The 13,410-nt window shown below is 44.3% G+C and overlaps 1 protein-coding gene across 1 annotated transcript in view; it reads left to right on the top strand.

The window, feature by feature from the left end:
* ergic53 (lectin, mannose binding protein ergic53) overlaps positions 1-12,582 on the top strand; it is a 35,723-nt gene extending 23,141 nt beyond the window's left edge. The window contains exons 9-12 of the mRNA XM_037422689.2: positions 998-1,127; positions 5,860-6,031; positions 9,181-9,284; positions 11,360-12,582. Of these exons, the coding sequence (XP_037278586.2) occupies positions 998-1,127; positions 5,860-6,031; positions 9,181-9,284; positions 11,360-11,396 (443 nt within the window). The 3' untranslated portion in view covers positions 11,397-12,582. The remainder of the gene's footprint in view (positions 1-997; positions 1,128-5,859; positions 6,032-9,180; positions 9,285-11,359) is intronic.
* Positions 12,583-13,410: the final 828 nt, after the last annotated feature.

Below are 13,410 nucleotides of genomic sequence, written 5' to 3' on the forward strand. Positions count from 1 at the left end.
AGCGGCAGGAAAGAGCGTGCTAGTCCTCCCGTCTGCCATCCTGACTACACACGCACACCAAGAGCGAGCAAGACTCAAAATTTTGCCATTTGCACAACTCTAGTCCAAAGTGATGTCCTCACAGTCAGCCCACCTCGATTGGGCTGGCTGAGAAGGTTGTTAAAGCCTTGTCTCTTCATCCTGTAATAGGTGAGGGACTGAAAAAGTAAGGTGGACAGATCATGCACTAATGCTCTTCATACACATTCGTTGTAAAACTCCATTCTTAAAGCTGAACATGCACCTGGAGATGAATTTGTGGAGAATAGTCAACAGATATGTGACGGAAAACAAGCACTGCATTGTTGCCATCTTCTCTATCATGTTGCTACAGCAAGAATCGGGTACTTTCAGGAGAGGCTGAAGATTTCAGTGAGTGCGATACATATCATTGGGAAAAACTAAACTGCAAAAATAAATGGACTGCTCGCTTTTTGAAACATGCAGTCTGCTTAATTGCGAAATGTCATTTATTTGTTTCTTTGGCACGTTGTCTTGGCACTATCTGCCGACCTCCTCCATTTTGGCCTATGGTGTGTCCGGATTTTTATGAAGTCTACGGCCAGTTTGGAACTTACATGGTTGACAAACTCTGATCATGCTATTCATTTGCCTTTCGTCACTTGATGTAGCCCCGCCGCGGTGGTCTAGTGGCTAAGGTACTCGGCTACTGACCCGCAGGTCGCGGGTTCGAATCCCGGCTGCGGCGGCTGCATTTCCGATGGAGGCGGAAATGTTGTAGGCCCGTGTGCTCAGATTTTGGTGCACGTTAAAGAACCCTAGGTGGTCTAAATTTCCGGAGCCCTCCACTACGGCGCCTTTCATAATCATATGGTGGTTTTGGGATGCTAAACCCCATATATCAATCAATCAATATCGTCACTTGGTGTAGCTTCTTGTTTCGCAGTAACTAGTAGTATGCTGAGGGCTTTCTTCTGTCCCCCCCCCCCCCCCCCAGCTGGTGCAGTGCAGCCTCAGCAGCCTGGTGGTGCTCCTCCTGTGCACGTGCAAAGTGTGATGCAGAGGCACGAGGTGGATTCCCTGCTCAACAGCCAACGGGAGCTCCTTCTCTCTGTGCAGCAGATCAAGTAGGTGACATCTTTTTGTGCCTTAGTGTATTGTGTTACGTCCGCACTGGATGGGGAGGCGAAATGCTCCGTCGCTGTCAGGTTCAGTATGTGGTTCTGTCTCAAAGACGGTAAATTGGAGCTCACTGTTAGTGGCGTGAATGAAGCTCACATGCGTGCGTACCAGCCATCACTCTGAAGAAACATTTTTTGCACAGCTCTCGAAACGTTCCAGAGCCGACTCCGGTCGTTGTCTCATAACCTGGGAAGTTAACTATTGTGTCACGTCAAGTCGTGTCCATTGCCGGAATGCCCTAAGGATATACAGCTGTATCCACTGTAGCAATTCTCTGTTGTCACGTGACTGTAACCACGTGTTGCGGACGAGTATCTTGTACGTTAAGACGTGCTGGTAGCTGCATTCTGCCGATACCCTTTTTTTTTCCTGCATGTTATTAACAAGATCCAGCCAAATGCCTGGAGCTGACATTGTGCTAGATTGCAGTTTTACTTGTAGCTCGAAAGATGGCCTCCTAATGCAGATCTAGGGGGTGGCACTCTGAATTAACAAGGTCTATGCATTGGGCATTTAACTTAGGAGTGTGCAAGTATTTGAAATTTTAAATATTTTTCTGATAGTGTTTGCTGTTCAGTTGGATTTACAGCTGGATTTGATCATTTGAACTTCCCTAAAACGAGTAGTGCAGTCAAAGTTGGATTAGCAAAAGCCCCTTCAGATTTTCAATGTACTTCACCCCATTACATGTTCATATTGTGGTAAAGCTGCCTTTTGGACACTGCTTCGGTTGCCAATATGTCGATAGAAGTAAATGCTAGCTCCAACACAAAGATTATATATGTAGCAAAGTTGGAAGGCACAATTAAGGCTGTTTTAGAACAGGAGGTCCGAAAAATCGACTGCTGAAGATTTTTAGCCTCCATAATTTTATACATTCTTACATATTGATGCTACAAGACAGATTTTTGAACTCCGAACTCAAAGGGAGCACACCCTTGTCTGCCACATCAGTCGGGCTTCTACAGAAGTTGAAAGATGTGAAGAGATGGAGGAAATAGCATCTCTGTCTTTCATGTGTGAAGTGTTGTCGGCAACATTTTGGTTGCACCAAATCATGTACATAAATAGTTTGGCTTCTGCATAGCCTCATCCTTGATAAGACAACTGTGAAACGCCGCCCTGCCAGTGCTTCATCAACCTAGCCAACAAAAACAGTTTTGTTTTACTATATTTGCACAGCTCTTGTTTAATTTTAAATAGCAGAATGTAAGCTGCGCTACCACAGTAAGTTTGTGACAGACCAGTTGAAACACTCATCTTGCTAGGAAGCACAGCCACTATTACAAAGAACACACAACACAAGCGCTTAACTTCAACTAAAGGTTTATTGCAAATGTCAGAGTTTATAAAGGGGGTGAAAAGAGAAAAAGAATAAAAAATGGTAGACAACTAAAAGCACACGTGCCAGTCCCGTACATTACTATCCGCTATTGTCTATCACCCCACCCAAAGAACATAGTTCTTTCCTCGTGAGCGAAATAGAGGGTGCACTAACACAATCAAAATCATCGCGTGTCATTTCAGCCGCTTCTACTATCAAACGGGTTAACAAATCTCTGTCCCGATACAGCACGCATGTGGTATCGAAATAAGGCACACAACCGCACTCCTTACAGTGGATCGCCAAGTGACCATCGGTACCCTTCTGCACTTTATAGTGGTGCTCTTTTAGCCTTTCATTAATGCATCTTTCAGTTGTTCCCACATAAACAAGACCACATGACAAGGGCACTCTGTAAACAACCGACTGTGCACACTCAACATATTTATTGCGATGCTTAATTTGGCAACCTTTCTTTTCTTTTGAAACAAGACAAGTTTAGTGACATATTCTGGACAGTTTTTCAGGAGCAGACATAACCACTCGGACGCCCACCTTATTACCAATCTTTTTAAGATTGTGTGCCACACTATGGATATTGGGGACAACAGCTGTTTTACGCTGCTGCAGAGAAGTGTTAATACGCTGCCTATTTTGTTTCTTTAGGTCCCTATGTAGTAATTCAGCGACGCTTATAACCATTCGTTGCGGGTAGCCTGCTGCCTTCAGTCGCAAAACCTGTTGCTCAAAGCTCTTCATGAGGTGAAAACAAGACTTCTTCAACGAATTGAAAAGGCACATTCGTGCTACAGACCTCTTCACTACTTTTGTATGCGCAGAAGAGAAAGGCAACAATGGCTTTTTGCTCCTGGGCTCATAAAGCCAACAAATGTGGTCATCTTGAAATTGCAACGACAGATCTAGGAACTTGAGCGTATCACCATAGGGCACTTCATGTGTTAGTTTCAGAGGCTAACAAGCTGTCTCAAATACTCCAATACTCTCTGTTCGAACAGCTGCAAAAACTTGTGCAACAGCCTTCTTTTGCATGATTTGGCTAAACAGATCATGAAAACAGATAAACTGGGCTTAGACATGTTTTTTAGTTGCAAGACGCACAAAGATGGAATGCCGTTCTGGGTAATTATTTCGGAACAAGGTTCTTGGCAAAAAAATGTGGCATTTTTTCTACAGGAAAAGCTGAATATCCTTCAAATTAATGACCCATTTCACACCAAGAATTCTGAGCAGATTGTGAATTTTTTGGTATCGAATGCCGAAACTGTCGTTAAGGCGTTGTCCATAGACGTGAAAGACTTGTACTATTCTTTACCTCATGAATTGCTTCTAGAATTTGTTGAGCAGTGCATACTTGAGCATGGTGCAGTGGCCTTTCAGAACACTTGTGGTATGTCAGTGAGAGGTTTTCTGAATTTACTGGCTTTTTACTTAACGTCCACATTCGTTAATTGGAATGGGAACACCTATATTCAAAAACAGGGTATTTGTATTGGTTCGGCTATTGCACCCGTCCTTAGGGATATTTTTATGACCCACTTAGATCGATTAATTGATGAGCGGTTGTCGAGAACTAAGGTTTTAAAGATCTTCAGGTTTGCGAATGATTATTTGGTTTTCTTGAAGTGTGATGCCAAAGAGTTTCAAAGTGTAGCTGTTTTGACACTTGGAGTATTTGAGACAGCTTGTCAGCCTCTGAAACTAACACATGAAGTGCCCTATGGTGATACGCTCAAGTTCTTAGATCCGTCGTTGCAATTTCAAGATGACCACGTTTGTTGGCTTTATGAGCCCAGGAGCAAAAAGCCATTGTTGCCTTTCTCTTCTGCCCATACCAAAGTACTGAGGAGGTCTGTAGCACGGATGTGCCTGTTTAATTCGATGAAGAAGTCCTGTTTTTCCCTCATGAAGAAGAGCTTTGAACAACAGGTTTTGCGACTGAAGGCAGCAGGCTGCCCGCAACAAATGGTTATAAGGGTCGCTGAATCGCTACATAGGGACCTAAAGAAACAAAATAGGCAGCGTATTAACACTTCCCTGCAGCAGCGTAAAACGGCTGTTGTCCCCTATATCCATAGTGTGGCACACAATCTTAAAAAGATTGGTAATAAGGTGGGCATCCGAGTGGTTATGTCTGCTCCTGGAAAACTGTCCAGAATATGTCACTAAACTTGTCTTGTTTCAAAAGAAAAGAAAGGTTGCCAAATTAAGCATCGCAATAAATATGTTGAGTGTGCACAGTCGGTTGTTTACAGAGTGCCCTTGTCATGTGGTCTTGTTTATGTGGGAACAACTGAAAGATGCATTAATGAAAGGCTAAAAGAGCACCACTATAAAGTGCAGAAGGGTACCGATGGTCACTTGGCGATCCACTGTAAGGAGTGCGGTTGTGTGCCTTATTTCGATACCACATGCGTGCTGTATCGGGACAGAGATTTGTTAACCCGTTTGATAGTAGAAGCGGCTGAAATGACACGCGATGATTTTGATTGTGTTAGTGCACCCTCTATTTCGCTCACGAGGAAAGAACTATGTTCTTTGGGTGGGGTGATAGACAATAGCGGATAGTAATGTACGGGACTGGCACGTGTGCTTTTAGTTGTCTACCATTTTTTATTCTTTTTCTCTTTTCACCCCCTTTATAAACTCTGACATTTGCAATAAACGTTTAGTTGTAGTTAAGCGCTTGTGTTGTGTGTTCTTTGTAATAGTGGCTGCGCTTCCTAGCAAGATGGATCCCTACCAACTGGCCAGATACAATTGTTTATTGAGAAACACTCATTTTGTCACATGGTCATGACGACAAAGAAGGCTTCAGCAGGACTCCGAAATACAAAACTCATAATTTGTGGTGCTCTCGTAGCCGGAAAATGAACCGTTAATGTACAAGCAATTAAAGCAGTGCACTAATACTGGCAGCAACGGTGTCAGCCCTACAGGAGCCTTCCAGCGTTATCACTGTTGCTTGCATAAGCTCTCAAAGGAACTTGACTATAGTAGACTCATTAAACGGTACTTAAAAGGACTGGGAATTAAGTTTCAGGAGTTAGTATGCAGGAATAAAACCTGTAGTGTCAGAGGCAGTTGTTCCATTTAAGCAGCAGTTCTGTTTAACATATTCCGTTTACTGAGTCTACTGTATTTGAGTCTGGTATGAAATCTTAACAGAGTGATCTCAAACAGTCGCGGGGCTTTATAAACATCGCAGCGCGGTGTGAATCAAGCGATAAGCGTGTGTGGCTATATTATCTAAGATCTGCTTGGGACCCTGTGTGCTCTTTGAAGTGGTACATCTAGACCGAGGAGTAGTACATGGTGCGACTGCCAATTTGCAGGACCCTAGCGGCAGAAGTGCAACAGAAGACCGGCACGCTGCTCAGCGTGCAGCAGCAGGGCGGAGGAGGAGGTGGTGCAGCGCAGGCTGCCCTGTCGACGGAGCACGTGCAGCTCTTGCACCAGGTGCAGGAGAAGCTGGCTGCCTTCAGGGTCGACTCGTTTGTCCAACAGGTCAGAGGGGAAGGATGTTACTCTGCGACCTCTTAATGAAAATACTTAGACATTAAGCTCCCTTTCTCACTTGGGCTTCAGAAAATAGCGTCTCATTTTCATCCAGATGTCTTTCTCGACATTCTCTTGCAGCATTGCCTAAAAATTGGGCCCAAATTCCTTGGGTCCAAGCAGTGCACGAAAAAAGCTTAAACGTACGTTGTCATCGGTTATGGAAGGGCACATGCGAGCGCACGGCCTTTTCTTTGCGTCTGCTGCCTACAGCACCACCAACCGACAAAGAAAGCACGCCAGCTTTTGCCACCATCTATTGGCAAACAAAATAACGAGTTATGGTCATTGGACAAGTTCTGCTAGATAACACTCCCATTTCCATCCTGATATTAGGCGGTGCCGCAATAAGCACACGCACTTTCTTCAGCCATCAGTTGATGGCGCTGTAGGCAGCTGCCGCAGAGCGCAGGCCATGCGATCGTGTGTTCTCTCTCGTAAAGGATGACAGTGTACGTCTGGTTTTGTTAGATAATGTACAGGCTTCTATTTGAATTGATATTGGCATACTCAAATTTGCCTCAATTTGAATTTAAGTTATCGTAAAATTTGAAATATGGTATTCGAAATGAATTTATAAGTGCATATTAGTCCGCATGTAACACCCGTGTAAGGGAGGTTTCACTGCAGTGGCGAAATGATATATTAGGAATACACCCCTTTCAGGAAAAATTGACACTGCCTCAAATTTCTTCCTTAATCCATTCATCCTTGTTCCTCAACGTTCTTCCTTAACCATTCTTCCTTAATTAAGCTTTAATTTAAAAGTTTCTTATGCCTGCTTGTTATAAAAACCGGAATACAGGGTGACACCCCCAACTTTGAACATCCAAAAAAAAAATTTTTTTTTAATCGCAAAGTATCGCGGCACACCCTTACCTTAATAAATACACAACACAACTAACTGCACTGTAGTGACGTTTCTTTTTATTTTGACACTAACTGCCCCGCCGCAGTGGTCTAGTAGTTAAGGTACTCAACTGCTGACTTGCAGGTTGTGGGATCGAATCCCGGCTGTGGCACCTGCATTTCCGATGGAGGCAGAAATGTTGTAGGCCTGTGTGCTCAGATTTGGGTGCACGTTAAAGAACCCCAGGTGGTCGAAATTTCCAGAGCCCTCTACTACGGCGTTTCTCATAATCATATGGTGGTTTTGGGACGTTAAACCCCACATATCAATGTATCAATTACGACAATAATCTTATGTAGTTAAACGGCACAAGGCCACAAAGTGCTGTCACTCAGACTCATTCGAACTTGAGTCGAACAACGTCTCTTTTTAACTATTTACGTTCCAGAGTGCATTGTCCTTCGTTCCATACAATGCATTGTTGATGCAGCATTTGTGAAAATACTTGCACACCATCTCTTCCGGGAGAGATTTCCGAGATTAGGACACCCAGCCACAAACAGCCGTGAGAAATAGACGTCGTAGGCAGCTAGCGGGGGTTTTCAGATTGTCACCCAGCATCTACTCATTGCATAGCTCGTACATGCGATTTTTGAAGGGTTTATCGAGCAGTACATCCAGTGGCTGGAGGATTGATGTTATTCTCTCAGGGATCACAAAAGGTCGTCTTGCCATCAGACAGAGCTGCCATGAGGTGGCCTCGAAATGAGTCAAGCATCAGCATGCTCGGTCACTGAAGAAGCGCACCGGGTCTCCTATTCCACACTAGTCGGATCCACTAAAGTGTGAGGGACTTATTCATGAATCCTTTTTCCTTTTCTCTCAGAATAACATCGTGGGGAAAGTCTTCTTTTGGTTGCCCTTTTCCCTTGAAAATGATATAAGGGGGCAGCTTCTATTTATCCGCTGTGCACGCAAGCATCACTGTAATTCGCGAATGCTCGTTGCCCGTTGTCAAGAGCTTCACTTGCTTGGATCCTTCATTGGGCGCAGTCCGGTTTGAAGGTATATCTAACCAGATCGGAGTTTCCTCAGTGTTTCCCAATTGTCCTATTATGTAATAATGCTGTCACGAAGCCCTATGACGAAGTGCTGCTTCGCCGCGGTGGTCTAGTGGCTAAGTTACTCGGCTGCTGTTCGCAGGTTTGCGGGATCGAATCCCGGCTGCGGCGGCTGCATTTCCGATGGAGGCGGAAATGTTGTAGGCCCGTGTGCTCAGATTTGGGTGCACGCTAAAAAACTCCATGTGGTCGAAATTTCCACAGCCTTCTACTACGGGGTCTCTCATAATCATAAGGTGGTTTTGGGACGTTAAACCCCCACATATCAATCAATCGATGACGAAGTGCTGATAATTGACCAGGTTGTTATCGAAATTTTCAGGCAGTTTTCGGCACACGGAAGTATGCAGTGTCAGCACTAAGCTCGTCCACTTCATAAATCGGCGCACTAACAATGGCAAGCCCTCGAATAGCGCCCTCGTGAGCCGAGAGTCTCACGCTATCTCGATAACTTTGCACGCAGCTCCCAGACAAATTCGACGAGTAGCGTTTCCAGCTCGGGGTGCGCTGCAGTCAGTTGTTGTTGTTGTTTCTGCAGGATGTGACGCGCTTCTTCTGGCTCCTGTAGTATTGGACGCTTATCCCCGATGCACCCGATTCCCATTGTGCCGCCAGGTTGCTGTGCGCTTCTGCATACTCTATAACTTTTTCTTAAAGCCTATCATAAACTGCTGTCGACTATCACTCATTTCTGAAGGGTATAGAAAAAAAAAAACTGCAGACTGACAGAGGTAACCGAAGCAGATTGCATTGCTAGTACACTGTAGGCCTTGCCCAACGGCGCCGCTGCTGATGCTCACGATGGCAATGGAGACCGAAATTTCGATTTGACAATCTTACTTCATTGCCACTTAGTGAACAGTGGGCCCCAATCCTCAGTGTACAAGTTCAGCAAAAGATTACTTCATTCTTCACGAGATGCTCAATAAGCATAAATGCACATTCAAATGAGAAGCATGGTGACCAATGGGTTAAAATCTTATTTGGTAAAAACCCAGTGTTTCCTTTAATTCCGTTAGCATGCAGCAACAAGCTACAACATAGCTGTTCCAGTTCAGTGAGCTATCGCTTCAACAAACTTTTTCCCAAGATCCTTTGTTCAAATGAAGTTTTACCATGTTCTGCAGAAGCTGCCTGTGACCGGCTGTGCTACGACTTGCCTGAGCCCAACCTACTTCCTGATTTTCTCAACTTTGCAACTGTGCGTCACCTTGGGATACCTCATGTACAAGTGAGTCATCTCAACTATGTGTACGGTTGATCAACTTGTGAGGACGTGGAAATTCTGGACCCTCTGCGTTCCACTGTTTTGAGGCACCTGCCGTCATCAAGCGGCTTGTTTACTCCACCTTTTGTATAATACCATGAGCAGTTGCTTTTTTTTTTCTCTCTCTCATTTTAATAGTGCCGCCTCATATAGAGAATGCCGCTTACCGTAATTACTCGAATCTAACATGCACCTTTTTTCCGGTTAAGCGAGTTCATAAATCGCACGCGCGTTAGAATCGAGTACGAAAAAAAACGATCATTCTATTGCCGTCGGCATTTCTAAAATTACCGCCCCCTACGTGCGTCAACATGGCACGTCTGCCATTTCTGCCTATGTGTTTCCCATGTGCGGCACTTCGTACGTGTGCTGAGGAGTTCGTCATCTTGTAGTGCATTAGCATCGACCGCATAGAAGGGCCGACTCCAAAAAAAACTCGAGTGCACCACGATGCCGCTTTTAAAAGGAAAGTCATCGCATGTGCAGAAACGGATGGAAATCAAGCTGAATCGCGGTAGTTCGAAGTTCCTGAAACGTGCGTGCGGGACTGGCGGAAACAAAAGCAGAAGATTGTCAACAGCAAAGCTTCACGCAAAGGCTTCAGTGGACCACAGCAGGGTCGGTTTCCGCAAAATGAAAAGCTGCTCGGCGAGTATGTGCTTGAGCAGCAAGCGGCCTGTGACGACAGAACTGCTCCAAGTGCGGGCCATGCAGTTAGCCTTAGAAAAAGGTCTAATGCGGAGCCAGTTTAAAGCCAGCAGGTGCTGGCTAACTAACTTTATGAAGAGAAAATTCTTTTCCCTCCGAAGGCAAATCGGCATATGCGAAAAGTTTCCGGAGGAGTACGATGAAAAGCTTCACAGTTTTCAGAGGTTCGTCCTAAATTTGCAGCACAACAACGGCTACCTGCTTGGGCAAATCGGGAATGCCGATCAGACGCCTCTTTACTTCGACATGCCTGGCACCATAGCCGTCGAGAAGGGGGGCGAAGAAAATTCGCGTGCTGACATCAGTCCACGGTAAAACTACAGAGACGGCAATGCTGTGTTACACGTCAGATGGGCGCAAGCTTCCTCCGTACCTCATATTTAAATGGAAGACTCTCCCGAAAGAAGTCGTTTTTTTGAGTGGTGTGATCGTGCGGGCCAACGAGAAAAATGGTGCGCGTTGCAATCGATGTCTTATTTCTTTTTTTTTTTCGTCGTGGAAACCGGTGAACGCGACAATCGAGGGCGCGGTAGAATCGAGTAAATACAATAGCGAGAAAGCCCGTGAAGTCTGAAAAGTGACGCGCGACTAGCCTGCAGTGCACATCAGGAAGCGGTGCCGTTGAATCACTGTGAGGTAGCAAGTCACGACTATGCTCCCACTTTTTGTGGATGGAGTGTAGTCGCATCTTATTTTTCATATTTTATATGCTTTCTATTAACCGGAAAAAATGAGTGTGTAATTAGTATGTTGCTTGAAGTGGCATAGTTAGATGTTTTTTGAACATGCCTACATATGCCTCATTGATGTTTTGATGTTTAGGTGAGTATTTGTCGAGTTCAAACACAATTAGGATAATTAACTAAACCTCAATAGTTGAAAGATTAGTAGTAGCTACCACAGTATACTGAGAACAATATGCCTTCGGTGTACTTTGCGTAAGGACATTTTTTATTTCTTTTTAATCATTCTGCATGATATTTATGGACACCCTGTATAAGCAGGGTTCTGCTGTGCTATTTTTTCATTTGAGCAGCACTGCCAGCGTCTCATATGAAGCTTTAGGCAGGGGTGGGTGGTGTATAAAAGTAAACGAGGAAATACAATGCAATAGATGTCATGCATGACTTTATTATCAAGAAGTAGTATGTCAAACGAAAACACCAGAGCTTATACACTTCACAAGTTTTCCGCGTGCAAGTTCAAAATGAGTTTGTGACAATTTTCTTTTGGTGGTAGAGTATAGCAACCTCCCCGTTCAAGGTCGAAATATATCGGCACATTGTCCACGGCAAGGGTGCAACGCTGGTCGTGTACTTTCGATTTTGCAGGAGCAGCAAGGAGGCGGCGGCCAAGAAGTTCTACTGAGGCGGGGCTGTCTGACCTCGTGGCTCTGTGCATGTGCGGCAATCAAGCCGTGGGGACCCAATGGGCGCGGTGTGTGTGCCAACATGCGCGCTCAGTGCAACCTAGCTGATCCCCCAGCACGACTCTCACCACCCATGCATCTCATCAACACGTCTCACAGCAGCGGCAGCAGCTTCACAGCTTCTTTCTCATCAAACATTCCAGCCTCACTATCTCAGACACACCTGGGGGCTATTACGCTTTGCTCACAGTGGTGTTGCAGTCATCGGGCAGGGTCTTTAGAGCATTAAAACTAGTAATCACCGAACATTTTCTATGTCGGAGGCAGCACTAAAGCTGTGTCTGTTATACATTTCATGTCTTTCCTGTTGAAACTTTTTACCCATTCTTATTGTGATCATATGTACTCGGCTCCACGGCCTTCTGAGGTGAGCCCTGTGAGTGTAAAGAGAGGCCAGGTATACATGCATGTGTGCCGTTTTCTATATTGCAATGAAATGTTTTTGTAAGCCTTTTCCAGGAATGATCGAGGGCTGCTCTGCCAAGGCCATGTTTTCGCGAAGGCCTTACATCACTGCGCTGGCAGAGTGTAGTCTAATATGTGTTATTAATTAAATGGACTTGTTAGCACTAGACACTAGCAACACTTAGCTACTTTTGAAAAAAAAAACGCACTATTAAATTCTTTTCCTCACACTTGCTCGATTCGTTTGGCTAACTTATTCACACTGAAGGCTGCTATGTGTGATTGCATCATCAGTTGCAAGTGTCATTGAGCTCATCTAAATGTGGATATCATACTGGTACATTGTTTCTTGCATGTTCGCTGCACTGGCTTGAATGTCTGGCACGAAGAAATGATGTGAGACAGAGTGTGTGCGAGTGTTTCATCTTGGCTTGGCATTACTTGTCCAGACATTCCCAGTATGTTCAGTGCATGGATTGTGAATCGTGATGCTCTAGAAACTAGAATTGGTGACTGGCATTCGTCTGCGGCCGTTCAGTGACATTTAGTGTGGGAGGGTAAATGTGCAATTTATTGCCTGGCATTATGTGACACAAGTGAAGATTGTGTACATACAGAGGTTGTCCCGTGGCTGCACTTTTTCCTACTTGTTTATAGAAATTGTACAATAACGTTTGTTTTGGCGCCGAACAGAAATAAATTTTGTTTGATCTGGAGAAACTTTTGTGTAAATTTGTTCGCCTGTTCCTTCCACACTGCGGGAACCGATTGTCGTCCTGCACGAGAGTTTCAAAGGAAACACAAACTGGTGTGTGCATTGGCTATGTACTGGTTAACTCTGTTCAATGTAGTGTTCACCTACAACACTAAGATGATGCCAAGTTTTTGTTACTCGTCAGAACGTTCGAGATTTTTAATGGCACATACTGCCAAGATTTAATGTTTACCCTTTTTCGCCGTTCTAAGTTAGAAAATTTTATTATTGCTTTCAATTTGTAAGACTGAGGACTAGGTCATTTAATCTGTGTTTTTGAGAGTGTGCAACCGTCCTGGCTTTTATTGAATATTCTGTTTCGTGGAAGTGCTGTGTAGTTGGCTACTTTGTTTATTTTTATTTATCAAAAATAATGTAGCTCACAATACACACTACTTCAAAGTTTCCTTATAATTTTGTTACATTTGCAGTAAATTAGGTCAGGCTTGCTTCAGCTACTTAAACTTGTGATAATGTCTAGCTCAAAGTAGCAAAAACAAAATTATGAGTGATAATGAACTCTCAGTGGCCGTTGAACATTTTTACAGCAGTTCAGATGTGAATAGGTTGAATACGTTCTTGGCGATCCTTGCAGCGCACTGGAACAGCTGTGATACAAATATCTTTGCTAAGAGAAAACTGTACGCATACTGTTATGTTATCAGGGGCCGCAGAGGAGCTGTGCATTAGAAAGTGTGGCAAGTAGTTTTTCACCTATCTGTCTCTGTAACTGACATTGTCCTGAAAGAAGGCACTGAAGTGTGATTTCTGATATTTTATAGTTAAATATTTTA

This window comes from Rhipicephalus microplus, chromosome 4 (genome assembly GCF_043290135.1).
Source record: "Rhipicephalus microplus isolate Deutch F79 chromosome 4, USDA_Rmic, whole genome shotgun sequence".
Taxonomy (NCBI): Eukaryota; Metazoa; Arthropoda; class Arachnida; order Ixodida; family Ixodidae; genus Rhipicephalus; species Rhipicephalus microplus.